We start from the raw sequence: 23,518 nt of genomic DNA, 5'->3' as shown, positions 1-23,518 counted from the left end.
GAATAATATTTGGTATTAAGGATTCGATGATTTGAATTTGAACTCTTTACCATCACCAATAATCAACCGTTTGATTTGTGTTCAGGTTTGTGTGTGTGTGTGTGTGTATTTTTGCAATTTATTTTTCTCATTTTTTTTTAATTTATTTATTTTGACTCTAAACAGACGATGATGTTGAAAATTTTTTCACTTGTTGATCATTTTTCCAATTCAACTGGTTATTATTATCAATATTTTCCGATCTAAATGACCATCATCATCGATTTATGGCTCATCGTCATCATCATCATCAAAGATTGGACACTGTGTCACCAGTGTCCAATCAAACAGAAAAAAAAGAAAAGAAAGGAAAAAGTTATTTTTGACAGCCAAGACTGAAAAGAAAAAAAAATCTAGTTTCTATAATTATAACCTTTTTTTTATCATAATGATTGAAAGATGAATGAAATCAACTTATCTCTATGTGTTCATCATAAGTTGGACGTTTTTCTTTCTTGTTGAATATCAGCTTCATCTACAAATCAAAAGTTGAAAATGACAGTTCAAAAAAAAGTGAAGATAAAAAAAATCAAAAGAGAAAAGGTCAACCAAATATTGACCCCTTGCCCTGTTGTTGATAAAATTGGCTTCGTCCTAGATATTGATCCACAATCAATAATGACGATGATGATAATAGCCATCCATCGATAAAAAGTAATTTTTTTCAATATAAATCAAAATGGTAAGTGAAAAATTTGAAAATCAACAAAAAAAATTTTAACAGATCCAAATTCAATTCAATCTCTTCCATTCAGTTCAGTTTCAAACATCAACACGTAAAATAATTATTATTATAAAAAAACTGAATGAGAGAAAAAAAAATATCTGAATCTGAAAAATTATTATATTTGATGATATGATGAACGATCGATCGATTGATGACGATGATGTTTTTCGAAATATATGGATCGTTGTTATTGCATGTCGAAATGCCATAATCAAATCTTTATGTAAATTTTTTGTTTTGTTTTTTTTCCAATCAATAATAATGACCTATGGTCACGATCTCGATTAAAATTCCGAATGAAAAACGCACACACACACACACACACATACACACGCACACTGATAGCCTATATATATGCAACAATTTTTTTTTTTGGCTAATAATTTTTTTTTGTTTCACTATCCACGGTAGCCGAATGTCCAAATGGACACTTTCACTAATTTCATTCATTTATTATCATTATTATTTTCATTTTTTTTCTTTTCTTTTTGATCCAGAAATCATTGAATGTAAAACGAGAAAGTGAATGTGAAAAACGTGAATTGAATTTTAATCATTTTTTTTTTGCTGATGATGGTGGTGGTGGTTTATTTTGAAATTGAAAAACGAAAAAAAAAATTAAATTTCATATACTGTATTCACGAATTATTTTTTTTGATTTCATTTCCGTTTTTTTTTTGATTATGGCTACTGTACACAGTGTCTGTATTAGATCAATGATTGATCAATCAATCAATCAATTGAATTTTTTTTTTGTTTTGGTTAAAAAAGGAAATTTTTTTCCATTTTTCAATCATTTTTAATCAAATAAAATTCAACAGGTTCCTCTGTTATATCATATATCATTTGAACTTTGAACTTTTGCCTCACATACACACACACACACAAATACTTGTTGTAATCTAAACGAAATTCGCTACGGTTATTTTTTGTTGTTGTTGTTGTTGTTATATTCACATTAAATCATCTTATCCATTACCAAATAACCACCTGGCTTGTTGATTTTTTTTTTAAATCACCATCACTTCCTCATCATTATCATCATTGAATTCAATGATGAAGATGATAATACACACATACAACAACAACAACAGCCTGAATGTGGTTGAAATCTTTCAACACCTGAGAATTTTTTTTTCGTTTAGTTCATGTGTGTTTGTGTGTGTGAGGGAATCGTTTGTTTGATCTAAAAAGTAAATAAAACACACACACACAATACCTTGGCACTGGTTGTGTTATTTTCAATTCAAATCGAATCAAATCAAATCGAATCGAAAAAAAAACGAAATTCGCTCTTCATTGATTGTAAGGATGAAAAACCATTCTATATATTGCACCTTTGACATTTGACTTTTACCCTCTATTCGTAATTATAAAGTGAATGAAAGAAGAAAAAAAAATAATACACAACAAGAGGCCACTACAACAACAACAACAACAACAACACCTTAATGCCATTATCATTGTAAAAAAATAACCTTTTGTGTGCTTGTGGATGACCTTTTTTCCGATCCATCTCTCTCTCTCTCTCTACCTACCTCCTTAAATTAACTCATGTCATGTCGTGTCATGTCATGTTATGTAATGTGTTCCTGTTGGAATGAAAAAAAAGAAGATCATTGATCTTGATCATCATCTGCATCATTAAATGATGTGATGGTTTGATATGTGTTTGATAATTATATTCTGTTGATGAGTTTAATCAAAATATTTTCTCTTTCGTATCTCTTTATCAAACAGATGGCAACAATAAAAAATGGTTGAAAACCACTGTGTAAATCAGTTTGATGTCTAATTTTTTTTATGGTCAAAGGTCAGCGATATGAAAAAGTTAATTTTTTATTTTTTTTTTTTTTGGAAATGAAATAAAAATTCTATTTATGGTTATATAATAATAATAACAAGCCAATGTGATGTATACATCAACCAAACCAAATCAACAACAAGTGTCATTTACCTTATTGTATAGTGTGTGTGTGTGTGTGTGTTTGTTAATGGAGAGACAAAGGTTATGGAGGCATTATTTAAGGTGATGATAATGACCTGGTGTTTTTTTTTTGTTTGGGTGCATGATTGAGTAACATTGTGTTTTTTAAATGTGCAACAATCATAATAATATTCTTCCACATATAAAGGTCAGAATTCTCATTCATTTTATTTTTTATTTTTTCGTTTTGTTTGTTTATATAAATGTCATCCCTTTCTAATAGGTCACACACATACTCACACAAACAAATAGATTCATCATCAAGGTCGTCAAACCATGTTTTTTCTTCAATGAAGAATTTTTCTTCTTTTTTGTTGTTGTTGTTATCGTTGAATTCAATGAATGAATTCATTTGGGTGTGTGTGTGTGTGAAAGTTTACTTTTCAAAGCAAGTGTGTGTGTGTGTGTGAAAGTTCTCATAGACCATGATGATGGCCAAGGCCATCTTGGTTCAAATGTCAAACCGTCATCATCATTTCTAACAACACAACAGTCAACCGACAAAAGTTTGATTGAACGTTCGTTTGAAAATTCTTAATTTTTTTTTTACATTACGCATGCTCATTTTTTTGTTGTTGTTGTTAATTCAAATACCACTAGTTGCTACATTCATAAATATAAATATATATTCGAAACGACCACTACAACCAAAAGTAATAGTTTCAATAGCTATAACCACTACTACAAAAAAAAAATTTATCAATTATAAACATTTGAATAACTGAGAGATAGAGAGAGAGAGAAAGAGAAAAACGTTTTTTTATTATCATCCATATAAAACGTCTGTTGTAGTTCGTTTTTTTTTTTGGAGAAAATGAAAAAAAAAATCTAACGATAAATCTTGATACAGAAAAATAGTGAGAGAAATATAGAGAGAGAGAGAGAAAGAGAAGCCCAGCGCGTGGTCCAACAACACATAGGAGAGTTGGAACCAAATTCATTGCGAAAAAAAAAAAAATTTCTGTTTCTCATTTATCGTCATCAGTAGCCATGCAGCAGCAGCAGCAGTCTATGTGATGTGATGTGATCATAAACAGCGCCAAATGTATCAAACATATACACACAGAGATATTTTTTTTTGCTGTTTCTACAATATAACTGTGTTATCATCATCATCATCATTATCAATTTATTGATTGAATGAAAATATCGGATGTTGTTTTTGTTCATCAACATGTTCATCAAAAACATTGTGAATTTTTTGAATTTTCTGACTTTGTGTTGTTGTTGAATTCAATCAAAACTAAATTCTGTTTTTTTTTCATTCAGTTTATTCATCATAAAATTGTCATGAAAATGAAAACAAAACAAAATTTGTCGAACGTGAAATTATGATGATGATGATGATGATGACAACGACAAACAATGAAATCTTTTGTGTGTGTGTGTGTATGAATGTATGTCATTTTGATGATTAAAATTTGAAATTTGAAATTTGTGACAACAACAACAACATCATCATTAAAAATTGGATAACAACAAATTATCAATGTGCTACAATCGATTATATTACCAATATTGGATTTTAAATATTACATATATAATAACCAAATATATTTCTATATTGATAATCGACCATTATTATCATCATCATCATCACATCATGTGGTTAAAATAGTCATTTATCATTTCAAATGTTTGTTGTAATAGTGTATGTATTTATTATATAAACACAAAGATTGCATTCAACAATTTTGAATTCTTTCAATTATTCATTCCGGAATATTTTGATTCTATTTTTAGAAAAAAATAACGAAAATTGGTGTTGTTGAGAGAGAAAAAAAATGAATTCCGTCTCTCATCATCATCATCGTTGAATCGTAAAATTTCGAAATTCTATTTATGTGTGTGTTTATGTGTTTGAAAGTGCAACAATTCTGCTACAATTAATGTTTAGGCGTTTTCTTTCACTGTGTGTGTGTGTGTGTATGTGTTGGTGATGGAAATTAGAAATTCCAAATTCAGTAATAGCAACAAACCATCAGCATCATTCAACAAACATTCAAAGTAAGTCTAACAAAAAAGAATGAATGATTATTGTCAAATGTAAAGAATTTATCTAAACAACAACAACAACAACAAAAACAAGGAAATATAAGACACATAATCAAGAATTTGTAAAGAATTTCATTCCAATAACAATAGCAACAATGATTGAATAGAAATTCGTTTCGAATAGAATCTTTTGTGTGTACTTGTGTTTGTGTTCACCACTATCCACAACTTTGATTCGAAAAATTAAAATTCGAATTTGAAAACAAGAAAAACGAACATTTTAAAATTGTTGATCATCATCATTGCATCTAATTGTTGTTGTTGGTTGTGTTTGTTTTCAGTTTTTTTTTTTGTTGGTGAAATCCCAAACCAAATTCAACCATTTTTTTCATATAATGACAGTGGCAGCATTGTTTAGGTATCGAACGTTTTCATTTCGTCATCGGTTACGTTTGAATTTCGTGATTGTGGTGGAATAATATTGTTGATGAATGAAAAAAAAAACGAAAACTAAACGTTTCACACATGTCAACGATTGTTTTTTTTCAAATTGAATTCAATCAGCAGCAACAAGAAAAAAAAATTCATTCTCACCGATGAAACTTTAGTGTCAGGTATGTGAAAAATTTTCTGTCTTTGTTGTTGTTATTACAATTCATTTTAACAAGATGATTTTTGGTGCCTGTTGAATGATAATTTTTTTTTGTCATTGATCTTGATCTTGTGTTTTGAAAACATCATCATCATCATCTTCATTTATCATTTATCATTGTATATAGTAAATATTCATTGTTTTGGAAATAGAAAATAATATACCGGATATATTCAATATCCGTTAAAGTGTCCAAAAACATTTACTAATGTACGCCCATTAGTAGAAAATACTTTGTTTGTTTTTTTTACTGCATTCAAAAAATGTAGTAAGAATAATGAATGTGACAATGACAATTTCCAATCATTTCTATTGTCTATTTTGCCTCATGTTTATTGTTGTTGTGTCCTTTCACATATATATTTTTACTATTGTTGACCCTTATTGTCTATTTTTTTTATACGGATTCTAATTTCGTTTCGCTTCGTTTATTATTATCGCTCTTTTTTTCTGTGTGTGTGTGTATATATGTGAGAGTAAATTATTGTGATATCTGATATTTTTTTTCTGTGTTGCATCTTTTTTTTTGAGATACGTAATTTCTAATGAATATATTCTAATTATTCATTTATGACCTTTACAGATGTTATTTGTGTGGATCTTTAAAGTTTTTTTTTGGCATTATATATTCAATGTGAAAAATTCCATGTCCATTTTTGTCATGATAATGATGGTGAATTAATTGTGTTGTGTTTCACTTTCAAATCTATTTTTCTTATCTTTCAAGGATGAATGACGCATTTATTTTGTTTGTTTGTTTGTTTTTCTATTTGAAATGAATTAAAATTTTGTTCCGGTTGATTTTTTTTCCAAAACAACTACAACAACGAAAAAAATCCAAATCTGGTTGGCCATCTGCCAAATTTTGTGTATTGCAAATCGTATTGGTGTTGATTTTATATCCAGGGTTTAACGCGCGTATTTTTTTTTCATTTTATTGACGTTCTATTTTTTTTTACATTATAAAATGTCAATTACAATTTTTATGTCATTGATGATTTTGTGTTTGTATATCTTAAAATTGTATATTTGATTCGTCATAATTGATTTTCAATTATAAGAAAATAACACTTGAGTTTATGATAATAGGTGGTAGTCTTGGGGTTAATTTTTAATTTTTTGTTTTGTTTCTGAAATGATTTTTGTACAACCAGTATGTGTGTGTATGTGTTTGTTCTATTTGGTTGTAATCAAGGTTTATGACAATAACAATGGTAATACCAGAAACACAAAATGCATACAAACAGGATCTACGTATACGTATATATCCAATCCATTTATTTCAATGATGATGATGATGATAATATGATGACTGGTTTTTTTTCTGGATTTTTTTTTCTTTGTTTCTGTCAAATCATCACCATTTAACCAAATAATCATAATAATAATAATGCATCACAAAAAAAATCCATAAATGTAAACATAACATATGTGTGTGTGTGTGTGTAGAATGTCAACAGCAACATCATTGTCAAATCCATCAGTCAAATATATGAATGACATTTGTATGATGATGATTGAAAGCAAAAAAAAAAATGAAAATATGTAATTTCATCATCATCATTCTGTATGTTTTGTGTCACCACTACCTATAGATATTCTGATTACCGATAACAGAGAATGACAATGATTTTTCCAATTTTTTTTTTACTTGGTCAAATTAAAAAAAATTTACAATTGATCGATAGATAGAAATAATTTGAATGTATGTAAAACCATAAAAGTAGGCAATGTAGGTGTTTTTTGTTGTTGTTGTTGTTGTTGTTGTTTATTTGTTTGTTTGTTTCACCTCTATTGTTATCATTTTTTGTTTTGTTATTATTATTTCAATCATCATCATCATCATCAAACATGGTGATTGAAATCATCATCATCATCATTATTACCTTTATTTATTCACATAATGATAATTATAATGAACACAATGAATGAATCAATGTTTGGAACATCTCTCTTTTTTTTCTAAATCTAACTATGGTAGTGACCAAGTTTGACTTTTTTTTTGATTATTTTTTTTTGTTGATTGCTGATGATGATGAGTAAATTCGAAAAAACGTGATTTTTTTTCTTTGATGTGATTGTGTTCTCTCTCTCTATTTATGTGAACCGGATCGTGATGATTTTGTTGTTGTTGTTTTTGTTGATCAAATCTTAACACTCTTGTCATTCACATTTTATTTCTTGTAAGTTTTTTTTTGCATAATTCATTTGAATAGTATCAACAGCAGAAAAAAACGTGTTCATCTGCAATATATGTAAGTGTGTTTTGCTCCATTCGATTTGTTGTTGTTTATCAAATGTTACTATTCATTATCATGGGATTTCTTTTTTTTTTTGTATTAATCTGGATTTGGATTTTCTTTGTTTTTATTGTTGTTGTTGCCTACTATTTGTATATAAACTTGACCTTTGGATTTAGATTCGGATTTTCGGTCATTCTATGTTTTGAAACTGTTCATTTTTTTCCTGTTGTTGGAACAATTTCCATAAATGTCAAGATTTTTTTTTGTGGCCACTTGTTGATCCGTACACACACATACACACAGAGACAGAAACATGAATTATGTCTTTATGTTTGTGAATTTTTTTATTGCTTTAGAAAAAAAAAAATTCATCGCCCACATATTCTCGATCTACATTTTTGAAATTTTCCAAAAAAAAATCTGGAATAAATTTTTTGTTCTTTTTTCGTCGTTGTTCGGAAAAAATGTAACATTTCAAATGACGATGAATACCTTTAAGGTTATATAGATTTTTCTTTTTTTTCATTTAAACAACAAAAAAATGAACTTGAACTTCTTCAATGGCCTTTAGCCTTTTTTAGAACCATTTTTTTTGTTCTTTCTTATCTATATCAATTATAACATGATGAATAATGATGATGATGATGATGATTATTTGCTTGTGGCCAATTTTCTCAGCACCATTTTTTTTTGTTTTTTTTTCAAAGGCAGCAACCCTTTGATTATCGAATGATGAATGACATTTTTTTATCAGTTTGACATGATAAACAGCCACAACAGCAACAACAACAATGAAAGGGTCATCATCGTGACCAATAACCCTCTATGTGTCTGTTTAACCATTTCCAATTTTTTTTTCTTTTGAAATTCAATTCTTATTTTAATGATAAAGGAGTATATGAGATGAGAATGTTGCTTTTTTTCAATATTGAAAAAAACAACAACAGCAACAGCAACATTTCAACCCTATCATAATATTATTATTATTGAGAAAGATTTAGATAACATTATTTCGGGTAGCACATAATTCATTCAGTCCATAGGTCGATTGGTTGGTTGTGCGAATGTATATATGGGGTATTATAAATTCCTAAAATTCACTTGATGTGATTTTTTTTCCTCAAATAATATCTTGATGGTGTTTATCTGTGTGTGTGTGTGTTTGTGAAAAAAAAATTTCCCATACGATTTAATTATGCAGTATGAGATCATTGGATATTCTTGAGATATAATTCACTCCTTTCTTTTCCGTTTTTTTTTTTTTTGACCATTCACAACAACAAAATAAGATTCGTTTGTTTAGATGATCAAACACGGAAGCTTTTGTCTGTGTTTGTGTTAATTTTTTTTCATTGTTAAAATAAATAAATGAATCACTCAGAAATGGAAAATTTTCTTCCGGTTATATATATAATGAATTAATTCTCATTGAAGAAGCAATTTTTATTTTTTTTTCACCACTTTAATTGATGACGATGATGATGATGATCTGTTTGATGTTAATCAAATGAACAAAAAAAAAGACAATGTGCAAATTGATGGCCAGTTTTTTCTTTCTTTCTTTTTTCAATCGATCTATAGTTATATTTTGGCCCAGATTTTTTTCCCACTTTGACATACAGAACTTCCTCTTTTATATCTGATATATGTGTGATGATGATGATGATGCCAACATACATCGATTGGAATGTTTGTACACACACTTGATGATGTTGTGGTTTGTTTTTTTTTCTATCTTTCTGTCTATTTACCTTTGGCGATGATTTTTTTTGCGTTCAATTTACCTTGAAAATTGAAGCCTATTAGGGTCGAGGTCGATTGATGATAATTTGATGTGATGTTTATGTCTACCCTTTTTTTCCAATTCATTTTTGAAAAGAAATTTAGACTTTAAGATAGGTAGGTAGGTAGGTAGATGGTAGGTATTTTTTTTCTCACCATCTTCATTGTAGAAATTTTTCACTACCTATCTGCCTACCTACCTGCCTACCTGTAAGGCTACCTACGCATACATCATCTGGAAATAATATTTATCAACCGTAGAAAAATAATTGTATACATGATTTTCAATTGTCCAATATATAAAGATTGAGTTTTTCAAAGAAGAAAAATTTCTCATTCATTCAATAATGATACCTTGATATATGTTATATATTGATGTTAATGATGATATTAATAGTGATGGTGATGGTGGTGGTAATAGAATGAATTACCGTTAGAAAAAAAAAATTAGTAGATAGGGAAGCCATTTGCTATATGGTGATAATCGATTTCGATTAGCCATATCATTGACCTCGTGGTACGACGATGATCGAATAGACGAAATTTTCATGTTATTAGGACATTTGTACTACTACTTACTGATGATGATTTGATTGAATAACCGATCATTCATCAGATTATAACAAATATCATTACATGATTGAATAGGTTGTTTGAATGTCTTTTTTGTTGTTGTTGTTGTTGTTGTTGCCATTTCGCATTGGAAATATTCAATCCAGTTAATGATGTTTATCATCATCATGAACATCAATGACATTTTTAATTTGTTTTATGAATTTTTTTTCATATTTTTTTTTAAAAAATTTTCGATAAATTCTCATGTCATCTTTTCATCATAACGAATGAATAGATTATTATTTATTTGAATGGATGACACAAGGCCACCATGATAGTCATACAAAGGTCATCACCTTTATATGATGATCTTTTCTCTTTTTTTTATCGGTGACCTTTCTACATGAATATTAAATTCTTTATATATTTAATCGCCCACGTTTATGAATGTTTTTTTTTTGTTCTTGAATTATCAATTCTTGAATTGATAAGTGATTGATACCCTCGATTTTGCATGTTGCATGTTGGTATGTGTGTGTGTGTGCGTAATGTGAAATGTGAAAAGGTCAACACTGACAAAAGAAAAAGTCTGTCATCATCATCATCATTCTGTTTTTCATTGAATTTCATTTCGCATATCAACATTTCTGGTAACATTTCATTCAATGATCACATGAGATTTCTAAGTAAAAGTTTAGTTTAAGCTTTATCATCATTGAATGAATGGTTCGTCAAACCTTATACATTGGAAAAAAAATTAGAACATTTGAATGAATGAATGAAATGTATTTGTACGTTTTTTGTGGTTTTTTTTTCGTTGAAATTTGATATAATGTTCAACATTGTGAATATAACGATGATGTGGTGATGATAAAAAAGAAGTTATGGATGAACAAAAAAAACATGTGTCATTTTGTGACTTTATTTGTGTGTCTGAACGTGCTCTTATGCATTCATATCCGGAAACGATAACATCCGGTCGTTCTGATTTAAATGCCATTTTTGTTGTTGTTGTTGTTGTTAATGTTTATCGATTTTTCATTTTGTCCACCGTTCAATCGATCGATCGATCGATTGATCAATCGTTTTTTTTCATCTCTTCCTGGATCGATTTCATCGGATTTACTAGCTTTTATATAAAAGATTTGTCGTTATAGATTTTGGGAAAATTGGAATTATCCTTTGCTAATGATGATGATGATGGTTGAAATAGATTTTCTTTTTTTTTTTGTATACTTCCAAATACTGTTTGTGACTATATTGTGGGGTTTTTTTCATTTGAATAAAAATTTTTTCTTTTAGAAATTTATTACCAAATTTAAGAGATTTTTTTTGATATTTGTTTGTTTTGGTTGTTTTATTAATTTTTTTTCCCCATTGATTGATTAATGTATTTGATCCATTATAATACCCTACACATAAATAATAAATAAACTGACATTTAAGTCATAAACAAACAAATAACAATGAAAAGATGAAATAATCATAAATTAAACTCATCATGTTTTCTTTGTTGTTTTTTTTTGGGTCTTTTTAGTGCTTTACATTGTGCAATATAACCATTATATATTGTGATATAAGATTTTTTTCCCTTGATCCTTGATCCATTAAAAATATATTATAGAGTCATATGAAATGAAATAATCATTATTATCATCATCATCAAAATTTATATGGATTATGTTGATGGAATGACATTTTTTTTTGTTTTGTTTTTTTGTTTTTGTTTGTTGGCCAAGTTTTTTTTCTGGTATGTTTATTATCATTACATATGGAATGGTTTTTTTTTCTTTTGGTCCCAGTGGTTTTATTGTTGATGAAATATTCATCATCATCATCATTCTGGTTTGATTTTTTTTGGCAATATTTTGGTTATAAATGTTGATTATTTTATATATATAGAATGTGAATGTAGGAATTCTTTTCATTCAAAAAAAACGTCTTTTGTAATAATTTGAAATTGCTTTTTTAAAAAAGACATTCTTTTCATTTCTGGCCCATGTTTGTGTTGTTGTTGTTGCTGCATTTAATATCTTGAGCTGAGTGGATGTAATGAACTTTTTATTCTTTTTTTTTGTTCAAATATTTCTTGACGATGAAATATGACTGTGAAATATGTGTGTATAGTGAATAGTAGATGACTTTTAATGAGTGTGTATGTGTGTGAATTAAGAATTTCTAGAGAATATTTTGCATTTTTATTTTATTGTTTTTTTTTCTAACTTTTTTATCGTTTTTTTTTCATCAAAAACAGCAGATTTTAAATTATACAGCCATCCATACTAACGACTGAATCAATCAATCAATCTACTTGCATACTTTGAACATAAATCGAAACAACAACAACAAAAAAAAAATGCAGCCAAAACAAGGACTATTAATTGCTGAAAATTCCACTATAAGTGATGATCAATTGAACAAGATTATACGTCGTAATGAATCGATTGAAGATTATTATCATATTGAACGGGAAGTGTTTGCACGGTAAGTTTTCAAAAGAAAATTTTTCTTTTCCCATTTTTTTTTTGATTTAAATCCATCCCGAAAAACATCTGCTTTTTTTGCTTGTTTGTTTTTGAAAAGAAAATTTTTTCTCCGTTTTTTTTAACCATAAATAAATTGTCCGCGCTGTTGTTCATGGGTCAATTATTATAATACGTGCAACAACAACAATCACTTGGACACGTGTTTTCCATTTTTTTTTTTTTTTTGACACACACACCCGCACACGCACCATCGAAATTTGATCTATGAACATCTGTTTTTTTTAATATTTTTGACTGTTCGGATATGGTCGCGTGTCATTTTGACATATTGAGCTGATTGACGATGATGACCATATGGTCCATATGGTTCATTGTCTGTGTCTGGGTTTTACTTCCGTAAGCCATATGACCTTTTTTTCTCCATTACTGTGTTTGTCATGCTTTTTTTTGTTTCCTTCTTTTTTAAAAATCTGGGTTTTTTTCGAGTTTATTCATATAACCTTGAACACATTATTGTGTGCATGTGTGTGTGTGTGTTTAAAAGTTTTCCTCGCTTGTCATTTCTGATATGATGTGATGTGATTTTGTATGGAAAAGTGGAATTTATCTTTTTTTATTTGAATTTCAATCACAATTTATAATGGTGACAGAAAAATTTCCTCCTTTTAAATTCTTCATTTTATCATCAAATTATTAACTTACAAATGATGACAAGTTTTTTGTTGTTGTTGTTGTTGCACAAATTTAGCCATGAATAAAACCCTTTTCATACCATCTTTCTCTTTCTCTCCCTTGGTGTGCGTGTGTGTGTTTATTAAGATTTCAAATCAGTCATACATACCAATATATGACTGCGTGAGATGTATATCTATCTTGACAGGTTTTTCTTTTGAATTTTTTAATTCATTTATCATATTACTCACACGTGTTTTGAACTTGAATTGGAAAAAAATATGCACTGTGTATACATGTGAACAATAACGATTAACGAAATTCCAAAAGGGTGTGTATTTGTGTGTGTGTGTGTGTGTGTGTGTGGAGAATTTTTATTGAAAGAAAAAATTAAAAGAATCCTTTAGTCATGATCAATATATTCAAATTGTTTGTTTGTTTGTTTTATTTGTTTTCGAAAGCTTCTGTTTTTTTATGTTGATGGTTGTTTTTTAATCATTTTCCATTCCAATGTTAATTGATCAGGTAAAATGAAAATTTCTATTTTATTCTCCATTTCGTCGTTCATTGAAAAATGTCCAAAATCGTGATATTGGATTTTTCCACCACCATCACAATCGACCAGCTGATTCGTGATTCAAACTGGATCATTTAATATCACCTTGAAACATGTGTGTGTGTGTGTATGTGAAATTAACGGTAAAATACACGATTGATTTGGTTTTTTTTCTGTGCAATTGTATGCCGTCCCCCTTCATCCAATTGATTGATCGAATTTTGTTCTAGATTCGCAAAAAAAAAGAATTTCGGGTTTTTTTTCCATTCTCTCCATAAGTGTTGTGTTTTTGTTACAAAGCTTTAAATGGATCTCTTTTTTTGTGGCTTTGCCATTGTGTGTGTGCGTGTATGTGCTGTTCGTGTTTGATGTTGATGATGATACGAATCTGTTTTTTTTCTTTTGCTAATGAATGAAAGTGATGTTTAAGCATAAAAAGATGTTTTTATTCAGCTTGTGTGGGCGTTTTGAGTTTGAGTAGGGAGGATTAAGATGCATGAGTCACGCCGTTATATAACGAGAACAGCAGCAACAATAGCAACAGACAGGCTTGTTACACATATTTTTTTCTGGTCAAAATCTTTATCTCTAATTTCCAAGAATTTCATTTTTTTCTATTTTTTTATATCCATATGAATGAATGAATGAAGATTAGTTGATGAGAAAATGATGAATTTATATGTTCATCGTTTACTTTTTATTGTTGTTGATGATATGTTGCTGCTATTAAAATTCAAACTAATTTTGGAACCAAAAAAAAAAATGGCGAAAGTGAAATTACATCATTGTGTGATTATGTTGTTGTTGATGATGATGATGCAATAATAATCCAATATATAGTGACTGCTTTTTGTTAATGTTTGCTGGATGATCCAAAATTGTAAATCGTTTCAATTTTTGGTCACAAACACACACACACACAAAAGTGATAGCCAAATCGTAGGTGGTGGTGGTGGTGGTGTGGTTCACATGAAATAATAATAAATATAAATTGCCCACTTTCTTTGGATGAATGAATAAATGAATGATGAATTCATTTCCAAATTTAATTTTATAATCTCATTGGATTATGAATTTGAAAATGAAAAAATTTTTGAAGAAATGGAGATCCGTTTAAAGATCCTGGTTTAAAAAAAAAAAATTTTTCTTGAGCACTTATTTTATGGATTTTATTGAAATCCTATTTATGTGTGAATAGAGATCTACCTGTTTGCTGGCTGTTGTTTTTTTTGTGTGTTGGTCTATTTTTATATATACCTGTGCTGTTTGATTACAATCATCAACCTGTTGCATGATATTAATGTAATGTATATAAACTGTATGTGTGTGTGTGTGTGATCATATCGGTTATGATGATGATTATTATTTGGATCGAGGCGAGAAAAAAAAATGCCAAAGTCACGTATGGTACGAATTGTGTTTATATAATAGTTGTATGATGATGATGATGATGAATCGTGCTACTGGTTATTGTGGACAAAAAAAATATGAAATTTTCGCTTTTCATATAATGTGTGCATGTGTTTTTTTTCATCTCATTGTTATTACGTTAATCGATTCAATTTTAGATTGATTTATTTGAGATAACATTATTGTGATGATGATGATCATTATGATGATAAATTGGAATTTTTGTGTATCCGGTTATTGTTGTGTCCCGTTTTTAACTATTATGGCCATAGTATTGTCCATTGTTGTTATAATCGATTAACTTTGTTTTTTTTTGTTGTCTCTTGTTATGGTCCAAATGTGACCTAATGGATAGTCGATTTTATTTTTCTTTGGTGATATCATCATGCATTTAATCGATAAATCGATTGATCGATCAATTTATCGTTTGTGTGTGTTTATGTTTATGTTTGTGTGTGTGTGTGTGTGTTTGTGTTTGCGTGTCTGTGTCACACATTGAACTTTTTGATAAATATTGAATAAAATAAAATTTCAATTTACATGGCCAAACAAAAAAAAAATCACAAATTCAATTACCCGAAAAAAATCCTAATCCTTTTTTTTATTCAAATCAAATAAATCGAGGTCATCATCATGTATGGAATTGATTTTAACACATTACGAAAAAAAATGGGTTAAGATCAATTCTCCATTTGCAAACACAACCTCCACCACCACATATATACCATATAGGTGTAACCCTTCATTCTTTTTTTTTTGGTGGATGAACAACGCCAATAATAACAAAGACAACATGGATGATGTGATATCTAATGATTTAAAATCTACTAATATATAGTGTTGACGTTTTGGATTATATATAATAGGGTCATCAAAGTATTGTTGATGAAAACTTTTTTTTTTAAAGAAAGAGGGGTAAATCTTTGATATATCATCTTAAATCGATATAAATACGTTTTATCATATCATTGGATTGATAATAAAGTTATCAGACGTCTGATTTTTTTTTTTATTTAACCCTGGTTGTTATGTAACTGTTTTTTTTTATCATTCGATCGAGGTCAAATTGAATTTAGATTTTTTTTTTACTTTTTTTTAGGTGTTGATGAAATTCTTTTTCTTTTTCTCGTTATATGTGTTTGCAAAAAAAAAACTTAATCCTGGCACCATTTTAAATAAATCTATATAATAATATGGACAATGAAAACGTTGTTGACGAATGTGTTGTGTGTGTGTGTCTACATTCAAAGATTTTTTTTTGCAAGCAAAACAAAAACAAAAACAAAAAAATGTTGCGGAAGCTAAGAAAAGCTTTTTTTTCTCATTTATCATTCGGTTTGATACTTTTATATATAATGGATAATTGTCCAGTGTTTGTGTGTGTGTATGTTCAGTGAAATATTTCTGTAAATGTGGAACAAAATAAATAGATAAAAAAAAATCTCCATCTCTGTTTCTATATGTGTGTGTGTGTGTGTGTTGTGGATACGGATATTTTTCATTTCCGATTACACACAGACACAGGGGTTTGCCTGTTTGTTTGTTTTTTTTTTGTTCTTTTGGTTCTGTCCACTGATGATGATGATGATGATGACAAGAAAATTGTTCCGGTATAAATGAACCAGGAAAATTTATGCGATGCATTGATAAAAATAAGAAATGGTATGACTTTATGAAAAAAAGCAACAATGTTTTTTCATCGTTGACAAATTGTTTTGTTTCGAGGTCAAATGAACATGTTTCATTTTTTTTTTTTTTTTTTTTTTGGTTATTCATTTCTGGTTAATTAACATTTTTTTCACATCAAATAGAATGTCACACCTTTTTTTATGGTTGATAGTGGCGTTTTTTTTAGTGGTAGTTAATGTAATTATGATGTTCACCATTTATTTTCTGGATTTGGTTTTTACCCAGAGGCCAGAATTTGAATTAATTTTAATTGATTTATTATAGTATAAATTGATTAAGACATTTTATTCAAGAGAATTTTGATCAAAAATGAAAATTCAATTTAATCGAAGAATGACAATGAATAAATGAATAAAAATATAACCGAATAATAACCGGCTGATTGACCTGGATTTTATTTTCCCATTAGTGTTTTTTTTTTCTCTGAAACTCTTGAAACACAATTCAAACACCAACAACAACAAACAGGGCTGCTGTCTAATTTTAGGGAAAAAAATGAAGTTTTTTTTTCTTGCTTTCCAAACATTTATGGATGAATGAATATATGATGAATATATATTGAAGGCCAAGTGCAGCGAAAACTTTATTTTTTATTTTGATCACCATCATCATCATGATGGTCAATGTGGTCATCATCATCATCAACATCAACAACATAATGACCACCGGTTTCCATTATGGTTTTTTCTGCTGCTGCTGCTGCTGATGATGATGATGATGATGATAATGATCCACGAACCATTTTTTTTCATAAAATCCAAAGATAGTAACAACAACAACCGTTTAGTTTAATGTGTTTAGGGGAGAGAAAAACAAAAATTTGAAATTTAAATAAATAAATTTTGCCTCTTGATATTTTTTTTTTGTATATTTATAGCTGAAAGTGTGTGTGTGTGTGTGTGTGTGTGTGTGTGTGTGTGTGTGTGTGTGTGTAAAAGAGTTGAAGAGTTATTCATTCATTTTGAAAATTGAATTTATTTTTAATTTCATTTTACCTTGATTTTGAAAATTGAATATATTAAATCTCTCTCTCTCCCCTCTATGTGTGTGTGTGTGTGTTATGTAATTTTTTTTTCTATGTCAAGTGAAATTATTTGTGTAATAATAATGGAAAGTAAGTGATATGGTTCAAGTATGATCAAAAAAAAAGATCATATTACACTCATTGATACTGGACATTTGTTTGTTTGTTTGTGTGTGTGTGTATTTTGATTTGATTTAATTTGATTTGTGATAAAAATCTCCGTTTCACTAGTTTAGTTTTTTAGTGTATACACCACAAATATAGAAAAACGGATCTGATGATTTTGTTTGTCATTTTAATATGAAACTTTGACAATTTACAACCAATTTTGATGACGATATAATAATCTCTTTTTTTTGCAGAAATTTTATATTTACTTTCAATGTTGATATTGAGCAATCGATGCTTTTAATCATGATGATGATGATCATCATCATAACCTTTGAGCTTTTAGTTTTTTTTTCTCAAAAATTTTTAAATTTTAATTTGTTTTTTTTTTATTTATTTTGAATTGCCCTAGATTTTTTTTTCAAAATCATTGATTTGATTTGAATTTAAATTTGTTGTTGTTGTTGTTGTTGTTGTTTTCGCACTTTATGTATTATATTAAACACCTGTTGATATTATTTGAATTTGAATGTTATATAGAAAGCTTAGAAGAAATTTTTTGCCATTGGCTATGGCTTTTTTCGATTACATTATCAATGTGTATAGTTTTTGCCAAAGGTTGCTTGATCTTTTTATTTAATAATTGAAAATGCTGCTTGTTCCATAATAATAAACCAGTTCGGTCTATATAAAACGTGAAAAACAAAAAAAAATTGTGAATGATCATGTTGACAAAAATGATAATAATTTACAAACGTGTCCAGAAAAAAACATTGTTATGTGAATTAAATAATGCTTAATCGGTGTGTGTGTGTGTGTGTGTGTGTTTATGTGTTTATAATCATATATCCAATGTGCGGAAACAAACACACAAGTCTTCTTTATTTCTATTGAAACTTAGAATTTTTTTATTTGATTTATAGTTGTAATTGGATCAAATGCTAATGGATTAGAAGCAAGTGTTCGGATTTTGACGATTAGATTAAAGATACTGTTGTACTTGATGACTGGACAATGTTTATTGGATGAAAAATGATCTGTTTATCTATTGATAATACAAAATCTCATTTGATCGATTGAAACTGTTTTAATATGTTGTTTTCGTGTTTATAATAATAATAATCTTTATATACCCATCCAGGTTAATTTCATTAATCACTTATTTTTTCATTGATTGATGATTATTTCAATCATATCTGATCATTTGTGTGATTGTGAAATTTTTTTTTAAAAATTAAATTTTTAAAATCAAATTTAATAAATAAATTTAGAAAAAAAAATTTCTCCATGTTTTTTTTCCATCATTTGACCGGACAATAATAAGCATTTAGGTTATTTTTAACAACCAACAACCAGGTTAAATGTGATCATCAAAACAAGACAATTTCAAGGTTAATTTCAAAAGAGAGAAAAAAATAATGCTAACTAACCAACCCATTGAAAAACGGTCATTTGTAGCATGATGATAATGATGATGATAATAATTACCGGCGGACACGAAAACATTTTGTTTTTGTTGTTGTTGCTAATTGTTCTGGTAACAAGTAACCGAAATATAGAAAACTATGTAATTTTTTTTTGAGGGGAGAGATAGGGGTAACATATGTGTTCAATTTAATTAGACAGATGAATGGATAATTAACCTTATCCTTAGCATCCATGGCATTCATCAATCAATTTTACACACACACAAACACAGGCAAACCCATCAAGTTTGACTGAGACTTTGCTACCAATAAAACCAAAATTTTAATTTCAATTGTTTATAAGCTGGGTCGGCATTGTGTGTGTGTGTGTGTGGCATCTAATATTTCACTGAAAAAAATTTCTATTTTCTGTGTGTCTGTGTGATTTTATTTTTATTTTTTTTTATTTCATATATTTAATGCGATTATCATATGATGATGATGATGATGATTATGACATCGGAATTTATATCCAACAACTCTGATCATGTGTGTGTATATATATGTGTGTGGGTGTGTATTTGCCATCAAATTTTTTGGTGATATAAAATCATCATCATCGTCATCATCATTTTGTTTGTCATCACATTAGCATCCAACCATTCAATAATGGAGAGCAACAGAGAAAAGCAAAAATAAAAAAAAACTACAAGCATTTTATTCACCACATACACAATTGTGGTGAATTCATTTATTTTATTTTTTTAGTTTCTTGATCTGATGGATTTAGGTCAAACTTTAAATCTTTTTTGTGTGTGTGTTTGGTTGGTTGGTTGATTTTTTTTTGCTGGTTTTGTATACAATTTCTTTCGATTTATTTAGAGACAGAAAATAAAATTCATCACTGTCTCTGTGTGTTTGTTTGTTTGTTTGTGAATATATATCATTCTGTGACAAAAAAAAAAATTTTTAAAAAACACGAGACAACGCCTTGAATATGTTGTGGGAAGTAGTTGAACAGTTGCTATTGATGATGATGATGATTAAAGATTTATAGCTACTTAATGATCGATAAATCTCGTTTTTTGTTTTGTTTTTATTTTTTTTTTTTTATTTCGTACAATGAAAAATCCATTAATTTGTCCGGAAATGTATTTTGTTATCATCATCATGCATCAAGAAAAAAAAATAGAATGTAAATAATACGATTATATTTGTTTCATAATAAAATAATTGTGTGTGTTGATAATTGATGATAACATTTGTGTTGTCCATACACAATACACAGACATGGTAAACATGGAACATAATGTAATCTATATAAAAATATAAACATCGATGATGATGATGATGATGATACCGTGGGAAAAAATGAATAATTTTTTTTTGTTTATATTCCGGGTCACACACACACACAAAGGCAACATTCTTGAATATCCGGATTTTTGTTTTTTGATTACATTTGTATTTGTCAATTTTCAACAATAATTTAATTTATCAATTCAGTCGTTTTTTCTACATTTTCTTGTTGCCTTGAATTATCGGATTTGTAATGTGCATCTGTGTGTGTGATTAAATCTCATTTAAATTGACAATTGATGATGATGTTGTTGATGGTCATATCAATTTTGATCAATCAAACAAGGATAGATTGATAATTGATTTTTTTTCATATATATAAATTCGACGCCTGTGTTTGTTGTTTGGAAAGACCGAGGATTTTTTTTTCTTTTACGATGATTTGATTGTCATCATCATCATCATAATTGTGTCTGTGTGTGTGTGAGTGTTGAGTAAATGAGAAAAATTCCCCTTTTTTTGTTTTGTTTTTGTTGTTGCAAAAACCCAAAGAAGTTTGCAAGATTTGATTGGATTTTTTTTTCTTCTGTCTGTATTCGTTTGTTGTTCATGAGTTTATCTTTTACATTTTTTTTTTTGGGCCCAATAGATTTTCATCATTATTTTTCTTGTCTGCATCATTGTCTGTGTTTTAATTTTGGCCACAAGGTACAAATTTTGTTTTTTTTTTTCGTTTTCTTCTTGTTCCCAAAGTTGAACAAATTTATTTTGTCCACTCCTCATGATTGTGGTCTGATGATCATTTTTTTTGTGTGTGTGTTTGTGGTTTCTCCACTGCTACTGCTGATAATAATGATGATAACAATTATTTGGGAGTTTCAATATACGTGTGTCCTTGTGGTCATTTTGTTGTTATGTTGATTAGTATATAGTGGATGGATGGACTAACATACAAAATTAATGATTTTTGATGATTAGATTTTTCGATATATTGGATGTTTTGTTTTGTTTTGTATTTTTTTCTTTTCTTTCGAATTGGATAGTCGATCTGTTTTGTTTTGTTTTTTTTCGTATCTGAAAAGAAAATCTCATTCAAATCTGAATACATTTTAATTTAATTAACACTTTGTTTGTTTTTTGATTTATTTCTGTGTGTCTGTGTGATGATTGCATTCACATATCTCTTTTATTGATGATCAAAATGGAATGGAAAAAAAACAATCATCTTTCAAACAGAAAAAAAAACAATTGAATAGCCTCCGTTATAATTGATCGATTGATTGGGAAAAAATAATAATATGAAGAAGAAAATTGATCTGGATATACATTGATGATTGTTTGGCTATGAAAATGATGATGATAATGATGACACATTGAAAAACCATGTCGATCCTATTTTTTTTTGTTTTTTTTTTGTTGGCTTGCTTATCATCATCATCAATTTTTTTTCTGTTTGAAAGTTGTAATCAATTATTACCTACACACCGAGAGATATAGTTGATTGAACATTTATTTAAAACACTGACCACCGCCTTTTTATAGCCATAACATTTTTAAACCATATGTATGATATATATAGTGAATAGATAGATGTTATCTATCTGTGTATGTATCGAACATTTGGTTCATGGTCTCATGTAGCGTTTTGAAAAATTTTAAATTTTTTTTTTGTTTTGTTTTTGTTCTGACGAATTTCATAGTTAATTTTGGAACATCATTACATGATGATGTTTACAATTTGTCTGGATGGCTTGTTGGCTGGTTTTTATTTTTTCGAATTTTTGAATTGAATAGACAAACAAACTAATGACCTCGACAAAAAAAATTTTTTTTTCTCTTTCAATTTGAAATCCTTATAATTATTATTATCAGTGATGATGATGACGACAAAAATCCTGATTTATTATTCGATAAATCAGAAGAAAAATTCTGTTTAAATCCTTTTGTCAATGAATAATCATCATTTTCACCATCAAATGAAAATGAAAACAAACAAAATATATCCATCCATATCTTTTAATCCACTACGTTGGAAAAAAATAACACCATTTCGATCTAATCCTATTCATCATCATCATCATCATCATTCTTTGTTTTTGTTTTTGTTTTGTTTGAATTTCTAAAATAAAACAAAACGAAACAAAAAATGAATCGATTCGATTGTCTTTTGTTTTTTTTTTCAACTCTCCTACTTTTAAATTATTGGATAATTTTTGTTTTTGTATTCAAAATTCCAAAAATAACATCACCAGTTATCATCATAAGTTTGATGAATAGCTATGTTGACCGATGTGTGTTGACCAATCATATATATGCTGATTAAGAAAGAAAGGGAGAGAGAGAATATTGTATGTCAACTTTAACTTTTTTCGTGTGTGTCCAGTAAATTTTGATTATCTTTTGCAGGTGATGATGATGATCTGGAATATTGTGTTTTTTTTTGTTTGTTTGTTTGAAAAAATAGAAATTGAAAATGAATTTTATTGTTTGTTTTTTTTCACTCAGCTGTGTTGTGTTGTGTTGTTTGGTTTTGTTTTCAATCAAAAAACAAAAAAAATCAATATCGTTCACATATATATAGTCATCATAGGTGTTAATATGGATTGGTGTTTTTTGTCGCCACTATTAAAGGGATTAACCTGACTTGACCACACACACATACATAGATAATTCTTCCCATTAATGATGATGATGATCTGAATAATTTTACTTTTGACTTTTTGCGTATATATCCACCAATATATGACTGAAAGTGTTTGACCAATCTATCCATCTTTATATCTATCTGGGATTGGTTCAAAAAATAAAATCACTCATTTATTCGATGATGATGATGATGATGACTATTCATCATCATTGATTTAAATTTATTCACTTTTTTTTGCTGT

General features: G+C 28.4%; 1 protein-coding gene across 15 annotated transcripts in view; it reads left to right on the top strand.

Moving 5' to 3' along the window:
• The window catches only part of LOC124500641 (Death-associated protein kinase related), a 28,833-nt gene that overhangs the window by 616 nt on the left and 4,699 nt on the right, over nt 1-23,518 (top strand). For 2 of the 15 annotated variants that reach the window (XM_075730890.1, XM_075730888.1), the window contains exons 2-5: nt 21-85; nt 166-721; nt 4,023-5,362; nt 12,235-12,464. In XM_075730890.1, the coding sequence (XP_075587005.1) occupies nt 12,337-12,464 (128 nt within the window). In that variant the 5' untranslated portion in view covers nt 21-85; nt 166-721; nt 4,023-5,362; nt 12,235-12,336. Of the gene's footprint in view, nt 1-20; nt 86-165; nt 722-3,459; nt 5,363-6,877; nt 7,133-7,636; nt 7,656-11,147; nt 11,731-12,234; nt 12,465-23,518 lie in introns of those variants that run through there. The other 13 variants (XM_075730892.1, XM_075730893.1, XM_075730899.1 and 10 more) reach the window with 13 other exon arrangements.

This window comes from Dermatophagoides farinae, chromosome 4, assembly GCF_024713945.1.
Source record: "Dermatophagoides farinae isolate YC_2012a chromosome 4, ASM2471394v1, whole genome shotgun sequence".
Classification (NCBI taxonomy): domain Eukaryota; kingdom Metazoa; phylum Arthropoda; class Arachnida; order Sarcoptiformes; family Pyroglyphidae; genus Dermatophagoides; species Dermatophagoides farinae.
This window is presented reverse-complemented; position numbering and strand designations above follow the sequence as displayed.